Source organism: Rhamphochromis longiceps, linkage group LG10 (genome assembly GCF_057381845.1).
Source record: "Rhamphochromis longiceps isolate RC_006_pf linkage group LG10, R_longiceps_female_GT1.1, whole genome shotgun sequence".
Taxonomy (NCBI): domain Eukaryota; kingdom Metazoa; phylum Chordata; class Actinopteri; order Cichliformes; family Cichlidae; genus Rhamphochromis; species Rhamphochromis longiceps.
In genome coordinates this window covers 17102024-17116396 of record NC_140566.1, presented here as the reverse complement: position 1 = coordinate 17116396, position 14373 = coordinate 17102024, and the positions used below count along the sequence as shown (strand labels likewise).

The 14373-nt window shown below is 40.8% G+C and overlaps 2 protein-coding genes across 2 annotated transcripts; both read right to left on the bottom strand.

Annotated features, from left to right (window-relative positions):
* Window positions 1-313: 313 nt before the first annotated feature.
* LOC146660633 (U11/U12 small nuclear ribonucleoprotein 35 kDa protein-like) lies at window positions 314-2202 on the bottom strand. Its single transcript, XM_085421653.1, has 2 exons — window positions 2137-2202; window positions 314-1643 (listed from the first exon to the last, which is right to left on the bottom strand). Exons 1-2 carry the CDS (start codon window positions 2200-2202, stop codon window positions 1095-1097), a joined length of 615 nt encoding a protein of 204 aa, XP_085277779.1. The 3' UTR covers window positions 314-1094.
* Window positions 2203-2713: 511 nt separating this feature from the next.
* On the bottom strand, window positions 2714-12552 carry LOC146660632 (uncharacterized). The gene is made up of 18 exons (XM_085420597.1): window positions 12378-12552; window positions 11586-11792; window positions 11373-11483; window positions 11039-11138; window positions 9991-10058; window positions 9821-9891; window positions 9647-9729; window positions 9450-9561; window positions 9193-9333; window positions 8878-8978; window positions 8529-8694; window positions 5685-5769; window positions 4527-5594; window positions 4026-4330; window positions 3821-3929; window positions 3514-3652; window positions 3015-3411; window positions 2714-2782 (listed from the first exon to the last, which is right to left on the bottom strand). Exons 1-17 carry the CDS (start codon window positions 12541-12543, stop codon window positions 3240-3242), a joined length of 3204 nt encoding a protein of 1067 aa, XP_085276723.1. The 5' UTR covers window positions 12544-12552; the 3' UTR covers window positions 2714-2782; window positions 3015-3239.
* Window positions 12553-14373: the final 1821 nt, after the last annotated feature.

Here is a 14373-nt window from a genome sequence, read left to right as displayed (position 1 = left end):
CTCGCACACAAGAATTTCCCTCGCATGTGCTGTGCCAGTGTGCCTGCACATGTGATGTGACAATAAAAGTGATTTGATTTGATTTTGATTTGATTTGAGTAAGCATTTGATTCAAATTCCTGAGTTGCATGTATATGGAAAAAGGAGTAAATGTGTTTGAATACTGAGTTTTCTTCCCTCAAGTATAAATCTTGCACAACACATCATTACCAACTCTGAAAACAGGGGTCACATGAGGCTACACTGGAAAACTACCCAACTTGGGAAATCTTAAACATGTTGCAACACTTTGACAAACAGTAACACCTTAGATTTCAAAACAATGACGAATTTTATTGTTTATGATATAATCTGATTTACATTTTTTAAAAAGAAATGGGGCTGACAATGTGCTCTTAAACTTATGCTTTTTTAAAAACAAAACAAAACTGCAAACTCATTTTACATTGCGAGTCACATATAGCCTTTGACATTGAGTGGGCCGGACCAGTGAAACTTCCCTTTCTGTCAGTGAAAAGAAGTTTAACTATGCATTTAATCCCTGGAATATCTTAATATCAGAAAAAGAAATGCAGTTTTGTTTGTCTCAGTTTATCTACATGATAAACAACATTCTGTAGTAAATGGGGAAAAAAGTCTGTTGGGACTTAAATTGCAAGAAATAAAATTTGAATTGTATATGTGGGGTAATAATATTTATGATAACTGTATAAAAGTACAGTTCCGATTTCCCAAAGCAATCCAATTGGACTCTTAAGCAGTGATTCTGGCTGCTGGCGCTCATGTTTGACATGATGGATGTAAGTCTCATTTGGCTGGACACCACCCGTATTGTAATTTTTTCGCTAGAATAAAGACTTGTAAAAAAAAAAAAAACCCCAACAAAACACAACAACCCTACTTTGTCATTCCTGAGACTTCCCTGAGAAGAACTGAATATGACAGCCACAGGCAGAGTCCTGATTACCATACAGTACAATCTGAAGAATATCAGCATACAAAAAAGTAACCTTTCACACAAACAGTTATCCAAGTCACACACTCATTCACTGTCCTCCTTTGAAAGCTGAAGTGCTGAAGTGCAGCCACATGCTTCATCTCCGGTCCCGGTGCCTGCTCCTGTCTCCGTGCCTGCGGTCATCCCACTCTCGGCCTCTGTCCCGGTCATCTCTCCTTCCTCTGTTGCCCCACTCTTCTGTTCTGTGTCGGTCCCGATCCTCTCTGGCTCTCCCGCTTGGTCTGCCCCACTCCCTCCCTCCACCACCACCACCACCACCTCGTTCCTGCACCGGGTCTACCCCGAGATTGATGGGTTTACGGAAAGGCCTGTCCCTGCCGCCGAACCGCAGCTGTCCGGATTCCTTTTTCCCTCCAAGCCCGCCGCCGAGCCGCCGCGGCACCCATCCTTTAAGAGTCCTCTCTTGCTCAAAATCCACGAACACTTCATGCTGGTCGACCACCAGCTTGTTAGCTGTCCCGACCACAGATCGCTCCTCTTTGTACTCAATGAAGGCATATCTTTTGGAGAAACCCGTGACAATGTCCCGGACCAGCCGGAGCCGCTGGATGTCTCCGTACTTAGAGAACACTTTGTGTAGTTTATATGAAGTAAGGTTTATTATTATTATTAATAATAAATAATACTTTTTATAAAAATAAAAAGTTTATAAATAAAACTTTTTATTCATTGCACAATACTGTCACTTTTTTAAAAAAAATTTTTTTTTATATAATTACACCATAATCAATAGCATAGATAGTGACAGATTAAAGGCAATAGCATTGTTGTGTTATTAAGCCATTGGTCTAGCATGTGCAACCAGGACACCGATTCCTTGATTCTACAAATCATTCTTCCATAATTCTTTTTGACAGTGCTGGTGGAAAGTGCCTTAAAACTTTTACAGATGTTAGACTGAATCGGACATTGCTAGAAAAAATATTAGAGCCCAACCTGATTCCCTCACTGTGAGAGTCACAGCATCCTGTCAGTGTATGCACTCCCTGATTAATATGGCAAGGAATGACTTATTTGAATGCCGCTTTTTTCACATCTCTGTAGGCCAGTCTTTTTAGCTACACCACAGAACTCTCAAATGTGCATTTATCTTGTACACAAACGCCTCACAGCTATACCATACCATCGACAGTCAGCTGTGGACACTCTCTTTCAGCATTTGGTTGCTGTGCACTACGTTTCATTTGGAGTCATGAGGGACATGTCTCTATTTCTATGTCCAGGACCAAAATATGTTGGTTGTAACAAGCGGTTATTTGAGTTACTGTTGCCTAATAAAATGGGTGGTAAGTGTATAAAATTATCTAAAAAGACTGAATGTCAAATGCTATCCAAGTTACAGGTGCCTGAACACTCTTGGGACAATGCATTACAAAAACATTCTTTAATAAAACACTGAAACCACAACAGCTTCTGCTCCACGGTGAATAACTTCTTACAAAAATTGTGAACATGCTTCACTTCATTTTTCTGTACAGTTCCATCTGATACACATGGTACAGTATCAAAAGGGTTTGGAAAGGTGAAACAAATTCTTCTATGTAGTTTATTTAAAAAAGAACTTTTGCTGCGTAGATGCATCTAGTCTTGTTGTTCTAACAGCATAACAATTATACATAAAGGTTGAGAAGGTGTGCTCTTTAGCTCTGCTCCAGATTCATCATTTTCTGAAAGCCTTTACATATCCTCCACACTCCATTTATAGGCCGCTTCCTGCACAGCCTTTTTATCCTCTGGTAGCGTTTCTGTTCAAAACCATTTGACCTGCAAGACACAAATAAAATAACCCTATTAATTATGATACGACAAGCTAAAAGGCCAAAGACAATCCATTCAATTAGGCGCAAATTTAATATAGACGTGGAAAAAAATGATCACAATTTCTTTACCATTAATGTGCAAAATGACAAACTGATGTGTGTATTAAAAACATTCAATATTAAACTACAGTTCTGTCCTCAACAGTTTTCCTCTGTCACCGATGCACAAACTCTACCTGTCAACTCCGTCCCAGCGGTACCCCGGTGGAATATTGAACCGGTTTGGAGGTGGAGCAGGGCCTTTATATCGAGGTTTCTCTACAAAAAATCAAAACAAACATACAAATAAATAAAAATACAAACAGTAGCAAAAACAAAACTGCTGCTATTTAAAAGCTTCTTACAAGGATTGACCTGGTGAAATAAAATAAAGTCATAAATAAAATAAAACATATGTAATGTTAAACATCTTGTGTTTTTGTGCCACGGTCCTTTTTACGCCTGAGCATTGCAGCCATAGGATCGCCTTCTCTTTCCTGTTCTCTCAACATGCGGTCAAGATCCTCAAGTGGCTTAAGGGCTTCGCGCAGCGCTTCCTTAAGTTTCTGGTGATGCATCTGGATCTGTGCCAACCTATACATACATTTTAACATAAACCATTGAACCACTTTTATAATTTTTTATGTGGATATAATCACATAAACTGTGATATTTGAAATGATCATGCACATTTACCCTTTTCCCCACTGAGCGTATTTCTTGTCTGTTGCCGCTTTTTCACCAGCTTTCTTTTTCTGTTCATTTCTCTCTGAATCCAGATCCCTGCTTTTGCCACTTTTGTCTCTGAAAATCGTCTGAGCGTTACGCGATTCATCTGGTCAAAGGGGATGAATGGGTAAGTATGTAGAAACTTCATTATTTAATTTTAGGACTAAATAAAATACGACAATATAGATGATAAGCTGAAATGAGATGCAAAGCTGTATGAAGCTCTTCCATCAATGGGTGTAAAAATATCTTAAGAGAGAAAAGTTGATGAAACCTTCAAGTGGCTGATTGTGTTTTTCTCTGCGTCTGTTCTCCTTTTGCTCTTTCCTTAAAATGTCCACAGAAACCAGGCCTGCCTTTCCACCAGATAGCATCCTTTGGCCCTGGTTATAAAAAAAAAAAAGACAATTGAAAAATATAATAACATTTGAGTGAAATCAGATTTGACATTAATCTTTGTTCCAACACAGTCTGCTTACCTGTGACTGGCCTGGCCTACGAGGTGGTGACAAATCTCCATCCGAGTCCCTTCCACTCGGTGGCTGCCCCCTGGGTGGAGACTGGTCAGAGTCTGAGCCCCGTTTAGTTTTTGAGGGCCTCCTTGGGGGAGATTGGTCGGAGTCTGAGGCGTTTCCCTTCAGGGGCCTTTTCCTCGGGGGAGACGGATCCGAGTCTGAATCATGTCTATTCTGACCCTTCTTAGCCACCGCTGACCGATGAGGATCCGGTGAGCGTTTTTTACTTAACAAGGATGAGCTGAGCTTGCTTTTGTTGGAGGCTGAATCTGACAAAGACACAGTTAATTTGTTAATTTTCATTTTGTAATGCCTTTTGAACAAAAATTAAAGATTTATTATTAGATCAAGCTATGTCTTTAAAATAAATTTCAATTCAAAACTCATGTTAAATGGGTCTCTGCTTTTTACTTTTATTCATATGCCACACCAGATTCCACTTTACAATTTAAATGGATCACTCACCTTTACTTTGCATTTTTTCTGACTTTCCTGAACACTGTCTTGGTGGTGACAAGTCTGGGGAGTCATGGCGTCTTCTCCTGGGAGGAGAGACATCTGGAGAGTCGTGACGTCTTCTCTTGGGAGGAGAGACATCTGGAGAGTCATGACGTCTTCTCCTGGGAGGAGAGACATCAGGAGAGTCGTGACGTCTTCTCTTGGGAGGAGAGACATCTGGAGAGTTGTGATGTCTAGTCCTGGGAGGAGAGACATCTGGAGAGTCATGACGTCTTCTCCTGGGAGGAGAGACATCTGGAGAGTTGTGATGTCTAGTCCTGGGAGGAGAGACATCTGGAGAGTCATGACGTCTTCTCCTGGGAGGAGAGACATCTGGAGAGTCGTGAGGTCTAGTCCTGTGAGGAGAGACATCTGGAGAGTCATGACGTCTTCTCTTGGGAGGAGAGACAACAGGAGAGTCGTGACGTCTTCTCTTGGGAGGAGAGACATCTGGAGAGTCATGAGGTCTAGTCCTGGGAGGAGAGACATCTGGAGAGTCATGACGTCTTCTCCTGGGAGGAGAGACATCTGGAGAGTCGTGAGGTCTAGTCCTGGGAGGAGAGACATCTGGAGAGTCATGACGTCTTCTCCTGGGAGGAGAGACATCTGGAGAGTCGTGAGGTCTAGTCCTGGGAGGAGAGACATCTGGAGAGTCGTGGCGTCTTCTCTTGGGAGGAGAGACATCTGGAGAGTCGTGAGGTCTAGTCCTGGGAGGAGAGACATCTGGAGAGTCATGACGTCTTCTCCTGGGAGGAGAGACATCTGGAGAGTCGTGAGGTCTAATCCTGGGAGGAGAGACATCAGGAGAGTCGTGACGTCTTGTCCTGTGAGGAGAGACATCCGGAGAGTACTTCCGACTTCTCTTTGGTGGAGAGATGTCTGGAGAGTCATGCCGGGTCTTTTTGACAGGAGAATCCTGTCCTCTTCTCTTTGAAGACAACTCGGGTGAGTCATGTCGACCTCTGCTTAATGAGCCAGCCTCTGTATTTTGATGTTCTTTTCCATTTCCTTCCTCTGTGTCATCATTTTGATCCACTTTTAGGAGAGGAAGTAAAACTATAGTAAACAACAGTCTTAACTTAATATTGCACAAATCCCCCCCTACTTCTGTGACTTCTTATTTACCTCCAATTGCTTTCCATCTGTTGCTGGTCCTAAAAACTTCCATCTGTTTCACTTCCTCAGGTCGATCATCAATCACCTCAGCAATCTGAACAGTTAACAAGAGATTAAGTTTTAAAACAGAACTTGTTGACATAACAAAATTACCCAAACTACAAGCATACCCATTTAATACAATAGATTAGATTTCAGCATTAAGTAAATGGCCTGTATTTGTATAGCGCTTTACTTAGTCCCTAAGGACCCCAAAGCACTTTACACGTTCAGTCATCCACCCATTCACACACACTGGTGATGGCAAGCTAAATTGTAGCCACAGCCGCCCTGAGGCGCACTGACAGAGGCGAGGCTGCCGGTGTTCCAGATCTACTGGCATTTAGATCAACTGGCGTTAGTCGAACAGATGTGTGGCAGACTTCCGTTTCAGGAGCTGCTACCTACAGACTAGCAAAAAAACGCCAAATGTGTCATCTGTGACACTTGTGAGGTTATCTCAAACACACTCCGTCAGTCTTGATGCTGTTGAACAACAAAATGTTTAAAAATGTGGCGAGTTTACCTAGGGTTATCCTCATGCGCGACGCGATCGCGAAAACAGCAAACAATTAACACCATGCCGATGTTGTTCACAGGACAACAAGAGTAAACGATCGGGAGACTCTTGTTGTCGTTATCGTTCCCCTCACACGGTTTGTTTCTCCGAATTCAGCGTTTTTGCTTCACAACTAAAGCGAGCAGTTTACTTTGTGTGCACTAACATGGACTCGAGTCAACCAGCGCCACCACTGGCCAAGTGCCACAGCCTACAGCCAGATCAACTTGTGACACACATCTGCAGCACGTCTGAATTCGTTTCATGCACATTTGTACCTTTCAATTGTGTCTGTTTGTGCGTCATGCAAATAAACCTTTGAAATGAATGAAATGACACTAATATTTCACTAGTTTTGTAACATCACATGTCGTTACCGTAGTCTGTGTCTTTTCTCTGCGAACAAACATTTTAGAGTTGGTTGTTATATACAGTCTGTATAAGTGTGGTTAATCTAATAAACATTTGTAAGGAGATGGCAGTTACTGTGAATGTACAGCAGTTACACAGTGATTAGTAATAAACAGTAAATGGTAAATGGCCTGTATTTATATAGCGCTTTACTAGTCCCTAAGGACCCCAAAGCGCTTTACATATCCAGTCATCCACCCATTCACGCACACATTCACACACTGGTGATGGCAAGCTACATTGTAGCCACAGCCACCCTGGGGCACACTGACAGAGGCGAGGCTGCCGGACACTGGCGCCACCGGGCCCTCTGACCACCACCAATAGGCAACGGGTGAGGTGTCTTGCCCAAGGACACAACGACCGAGACTGTCCAAGCCGGGGCTCGAACCAGCAACCTTCCGATTACAAGGCGAACTCCCAACTCTTGAGCCACGATCGCCCCAGTCAAACAGTCAGACAATGACCCTGACTTTCTCATTCAGTCTTGTAGATTGAATGCACCTTCTGTGGAAAGTGGTACCACACAGTGTGTGTGGACTTCCCCTGTGCAGAAGGCGACTACAAATGTTGTGGGTGCTAAATAAACAGAAAAAAGTGATCCCTGTTGTCTTTGCTTACTGATTGTTTTCAGTGTTGACAAGCCACATTGCTGCCATTGCATCTTTCAACATGTTTGTGGGTAGATTTGGATGTACCAGGGGTAAGTGCAGCCACTCAGCCTCTACTCAATGTCATCATAGCAAGTTAATCTAGTAGTGGGCTATGGTATTTGGCCACAGGTGGCAGCAGTGGACTGACCTCCATTTGAAACTGCTCCAGCTGCTGTGTGATAGTGGATCTGCTACAAATTGAAGATCATATGGAAGTTTTGGAAATTAACCCTTGTATTATGTTGAAAAACAAAAAAGTGACATTGATTTTGTTGCGGGTCATTTTGACCCATACTGTGTAAATCCACTCAGAATTGTCAAGAAACTGCAATAAAACAATAGCACCTTTATTTTCCATCAGATAAACATGTAGAACACAGACATACAACAGTGACTTTCCATAACTATTTTAGGAACAATTTGGTTTTTCGTTCTTACAAACACGTATTTTGAACTTGCCCAACGTTCTCAGTTTTTCAATGCTCAACATTTTCGATTTTGTCCACATGATGGACAGAATGTAACTGTGTGCTTTCTGCAGATGTACTTCTTGTATTTCTCACAAAAAGTGCTTGTTTTCAAACAGGAATCTTCCTAACTAAGATTTAAAACAAAAGATTTCTACGTCTCCTCCAGTCTCACAAACAGAACCAATCGACACACCTGAGTCACTGACTTTCTTATATCCACTCACTCTCACTGGCTCTGTTTGTTACTAATCACTGTGTAACTGCTGTAAATTCACAGTAACTGCCATCTCCTTACAAATCTTCATTGGATTAACCACACTTATACAGACTGTATATAACTACCAACTCTCCAGCCATGTTGATGGATTGCCTATATTGGCTGGAAATATTAATTTCCAGAGAAAGGACACAGACAGACGATGCTTACAGGATGTGATGTGACAACACTAATGAAATATTGACGTGTCATATTTGTCCAAGGCGTATTTCATTGTTATGGAAAAAGAGAATATTAAAATCATGATGACCAATTGGAGCAGTGATTTCTATGACTTTGTGTATATAATTTGGAATTTTGTACAAATGTAGGCCAATAAGGAATATATGATATCATTTCATTCTTTTCAAACAGACACAATTGAAAGGTACAAATGTATTTTGCATGAAACACTGGGTTTAACAAAAACAACAACATTATCAGTACCCTCAGGTGAGGAAGTACCTTGTTCATGTGTGGTGGCAGCTGGGGACCTATGAAGCCAACACTGTTGTGAGGCATGGTGGCGATGGTGCCTGGGCTCACCACCGGCTGGGGAGATGCCTGACCAGATATGCCAGCGTTATGGTTCAAGTGGCTGTAGTCCCCAGTTTTTCCCACATCTGTGCACCTGATGACATGGAAAAAAGAATATTAACCATGACAAAGCATCAACATTATAACATTAGGTTATAATAATACATTTTCTACAAGAAAAGTGAGAATAAACATGTCTACATTATTAAATAATGATGGGAAAAGTTCTACTGAAGGAATAAGCCTAGAATGTTTAAAAATACCGATGTTTACTCACTTGATGTAGAAGAGGACATAGGCCTGCTGGCTGAGAACAGTGCTAATGTCACTGACTGACACGGACGAGTCATTCATCTGAAACCACTGCTCATTGCTGGCCTGTGAGACAGAATGAGAGAGATGTGACACAGCAGATTCAGTTTCTGAATTGAATTTGAGCTAAAAAGAAGAATCTTATGGTTATATAGGGGTCTTTTTTTTCTTTCTTTCAATGCATACAAAGTAGTTTTCTGCTGAAATGTGTTGTTTATGGTGTTTGTTTGTTTGTACTACGCAACAGCAGCATTCAAACAGATTCGGGCACAGCCAGTACCTTAATATAGCAGAAATAGTGTCCAGTATGACAACTCAATCCAGAGTGAACCAGCACAGCATACAGCCTGTAGAGCTGGGGCTCCCCGTGGGACTGCGACATGAAGGGCCGCAGATCCAGATGCTCCAAATACTTCACATCCTGATGACCACCAAACAAAAAAATTCAAACATTACATGCAAATATCCTGTTTTATAATAAAACAAAGCATCTGTCATGTATCTTTATGACTTAAGCAGACACTATTGGCCATTTGCCTTTGTGATTTTGCCTCCACTGAAGTCTGCAAAGCGTTTGAGTGAGATGGTGAGCACATTGGCGCTGCGATGGATTGTAAATCTTTTTGAGGCCGTTACCATTTTGTTGCACCTGAAGGAAACAAACATTCAGCTTGTTGACAAAAATCACACCTAAACACTAAAACTCATCATGGTTTGGCATCTCTTTGACTTACTTGGTGCATTTATAAGCATTTTCACCACCCAGCTGTTCTGGCTTGACAAACTGCTCCAGAGCTTTGGAGACATTTGGAGCAGTCTATATGAACAGAGAGAGAGAGGAAAAACCTCACACTCCATAATGCAGAGAATACATAGTAGCAACGTCACTTTGAATGTTGTCCAATTACCTTAATTTCCAGAGTGATATCCAGAAAAGGGTCAAATGTATCTGAGACAGCTTTGCAGTTTAAACATTTAACTGAAACAGAAATCAGTGCTATGAGTATCACACAAGCTGTAAGACATAAAAAGACAAATAAAAGAAAAATAAATCAAACCTTAAAAAACAGTGACTTACCTCTGGATCTTAGGTACCCGCCAAACACTTGATGGATGAAAGAGGTTGCCTGCGTTTGCCTGTCCAATCTATAATAAAAAGATAAAGCACAAAAGTTAACTAATAAGGACAGTGCAACAATTAACTGACTGACCATTTATTTTTTAGCATTTTGGAACCAGACAATCACTTTACAGTATTCAAGTAGCAGAAAAGACAATAGGAGGAATTGGAGCACGATTAATTACTTAAGAGGCCATCTGCTGCTACACGGGAAGAATTGATTTGATGAGAATTGACACTTTAGGTTCTTAAAAAAATAAATGAATTAATAAATTATTTTTAGGAGTCTAACAAGAAGCACAACACTCAGCCCAGTGCATCTGTTAAACGTGTAGTTTTGGTTAAATGTGCACATAGACTTCGAAGCTCTATAGTAACACATAGAAAAACCTGGATTTTCTGAATTTTGCTGCTGCAATAATAGCACTAATGCCATTAGGGTGAATAAGAGATGACCTGAGGGGTTGAGTGCTCCTGCTCACACTGCTTACCCTGTTGCCTCAGAAGAAATCTATACTAGACACTAAGTCTGGCAGCTCTCTGCCATAATCCCAGACACCTGTTTTACTACACGTTTAAGCCGCTTCTGATCTTTTCAAGCCCTGTTACCAAAACAAGCTACCACACCCAGTGTAAGAATACTTTCTGTGTTGGAGCAGTCAAGTTCATTAAAAAACTTGATATAATAATGAGGTATTATATCAAGTGGCTTGCCTAGTATGTAAACTGAGGTGTCAGTCAGGCAAGAGACTGAGGAATCTGCATTTCTGAAAAATACTCTCAGCAATTGAAGCATTAATAGTTAAAAGGAACTAGTATAAACTGCACTTCCTGAAAAACAGGATAAAGGATTTATTTCATATTCTCCTACTGTCACGGTGTTACCTCTACGTAGCTAATTATGGATCTTACTACATAATAAAGTGCAAACACTGTCAAGCCCAAGTAAAAATATTTTTGTGTGTTTAACTTGTTTAGAATGCATGCAATGTAAAATGACACTCACTTGGTTCCAGGTAAGCAGGACCTTTGCATAGCATCCACTGTGCACCGCAGGAATTCATGAGCATCTTCCTGGCTTCCATAGCAGAAGTGGTTTGCAATCCCTGTGTGAGGGGAACGAGGAAAAACAGAACCAAAAAACAAAGCAGGAGGTGAATTATTGTAAAGGATACCACAGTTAAATGCAAGTTTACACTTATTTAAAAACAGAATTCAAAATCCCTCCAGATTATTTCCCTCCAAAATTACAAAAGGTAAACAGTCACACAGCGCCTCTTATCATTAAAATATAGGTAAACACTTTGCACAGAGCACAGCAACAACAGTCATCCACTTACACCCAAGCTCATTGAGTACACCAATGGGCTTAATGACATTCCCAGAGTTGGTAAAAACCTGAATGATGTGGTTTTGCATGGTACACATCATACAGAACCCTGGCTCATGACCTGCAGCAGAGACAGAGACAAAATACTGAGTGAGTAAGGAGTGATACAATGTGAGAATCAGCGCAGGACTGCGTAACACCACTGCTGGTGAAATAAACTTACATGTTTTGGAGTGCTCCCGCGTCAGCATGTAGTTTGCTAAAGGAGGGGTGTAGCTGAGACACTGCAGGGCTGAGTTGAGGAAGCAGGTGTTCCCCATGTTCTGGAGGCCTGCACCAATGAGGTGAACCTGGGCCCAATTTAGGCTGAGCCGATCTGGTGAGAACAGCACCTTCTGGGGCAAGTCAATTCCATCGCCACTGCTGATCACTGACACACAGAGCCACAATTATTACTAAAAATCTGTTTCAATACATTTTAAAAAGGAGATAATTTAATGCCACCTTACTTATACAACCACACACTGGCACATGGCAAAGTCATGTCAGGACATCACAGTAATAGCTACAACTATTAACAGTTATATAATGTGATTCTGGCCACTGTGAAAAACTCCTAAACAGCCTCAGGAAGAAAGATAGGACAATTTGCCTTCTCCTTTGTTTCTGCTAAACAAGTTGGGCTGCCGGTCTTTATATAAAAACAGCAATTGCATCACGAGCTGAAGTGACTGATCATGCAAAGCTGGATGCATTACATAACTGGATGAATGAACGGAGAAGGGAAGCAGCAACACAACACCCACAAAAGCAGTTGTCAAACTTGTGTGAAAGCAGAAGCAAAAAGATTAGCTGTACGTTACTAAAACCAATTCTGACAAATATGGGTAAATAATGGCTAAAAAGTGTGGTTCCATATTTGCTAAAACTGGTTGGAAAACTATTCTGTCTGACAATAAAAATCTTCAAACAGCTTAAAAAGACATTTTGAAAAAAAGCCAGGCTTTGCTCTGACCTTGGTCCTTGGGCTGGTCCTCAGAGGAGGGTGTACTCTGAGGACCAGCCCCTTGGTCCTTGGGCTGGTCCTCAGAGGAGGGTGTACTGTTGTACACAGCAGCTCCAGGTCCGAGTCCGGCTGACTCGTGGTCAGACTTTTCTGAAGATCTGTCAACTATGGTCATTGTTCATAGCTGCATTAGGAACATAGACACATACGTTTATGAACTGAAAACAAAACAAAACAAAAAAAACAACAACAACTCATTGTTATTTTGGAAAAAGGGAAAGGGAAAGAAAACTTAAATACTACATCAATCCTACACTGGTTAGGTAGCAGTACAGTGAGTTTGGGCAACAACAACTAAATACAAAAGCCACATTAACAGATTATACCCAATTTCGCTGTGCAAAAAACTGCACAATGACAATAAAAAGCTCTAAGTCTCTTATAGCTTATAGTTAAATAACGCTATATTAAACACTGCCCTCATACCATCGCCTAAACTTTCAGCAAACAAGTATCAGAAATTGTGTTAGATTGGATGATTTGTTTACATTCAAAAACAGACTAGCATAAGTGAGAGCCAAATATTAGTTTTTGACCGTTTGTTTTTATTTGAATCATCTTGTCAGATTCCTTTTAAATAACAAACACCAGTAGACAAGAGTAACTTTCGACATCTAATTTAACTCTGTCCAACTAACAAACTTAAAATATCGACAAAAATTAGTGTTTAGAAAACTCAAGAGGGGAAATGCCAGATAACCCACTCGACCGAGGAAATTTCCAAGTCGGAAGCACGTTTACAACAGAAGCAGCTGTTCCCTCCCACCTGCTCTTACAGAGTGGCTCACATTGGCTAAATGACGGCTGCTAGGCCTTTAACACGCAGCGTCGCAAAACCTCAAGAAAACACACAAAAAACCCTGATCATATCAGACGGAGAGCAAGTTGAGAGCTTACCAGTCTTGTCGAATTCCGAGATGGACTGACGCGCACTTAAAGAAGATGCAAAAACCATGGAAACCACATAAACATATTTGTACATTAACATAAAGCTGTTGTACACACACACACACACACACATATGAAGAGAGAGAGAGAGTATGCATAGTATGCAAACGGCTACCAAACAGCCATCATAATTCGTCATACAATGAGAACAGAACAAATCAACAATTGTTATAAACACTGTTATAAACACTGAAAAGTTATAAACACTGAAAAGAGTAAAACAGAAATAGAAACAATGTCCTAGTCAAGAAATAACAAAAGGATTCAAAATTACCGTCATTATTTCTGATCTCGCTTTAATCTCGGTGCACATCACTAAATAAACAGACAGAAATAAAACTTTGTTTTGTTGTCACAAAAATCAGGTCTGTGTGAATGATTAATTGTCACTGTCATTAAGCATATTTTATATAATTTATATGCAAAGTAAACAAGCTGTGAAAAAGAGACCTAACTGGAAAGATTTCAGAAACTGTGAAACTTGTAAAATATGTGTACACACACACACACACACACACACACACACACACACACACACACACACACACACACACACACACACACACACACACGTAGGAAAATATTTAGTATACACATCCAGAAATGCATATACTATTATATATTGTACATATATTTATTAGTTTCAGATGTAGCCATTCTTGTGTTTTGCTTGTTTACATTATTGTATTTTGCACAACTCTGTTGCTTGTGGAGCTCGCACACAAGAATTTCACTCACATGTGCTGTACCAATGTACCTGCACATGTGATGTGACAATAAAAGTGATTTGATTTGATTTGATTTAACTGGAATCACTCCAAAGTAGTGGGTTAAAAAAGGGGAACAAGAGTCAACAGTCTACATTTCACCCTTTTTAGGATTCCTCCTCTACCCGGACACACCTGCTAAGATGGAGACCACATCACGTGAGGCTTTCTGCTTCAGGCCTATCCCAGACCAAGATCCAGGCAAAGGTCAACAGACTTGGCTCACCCTA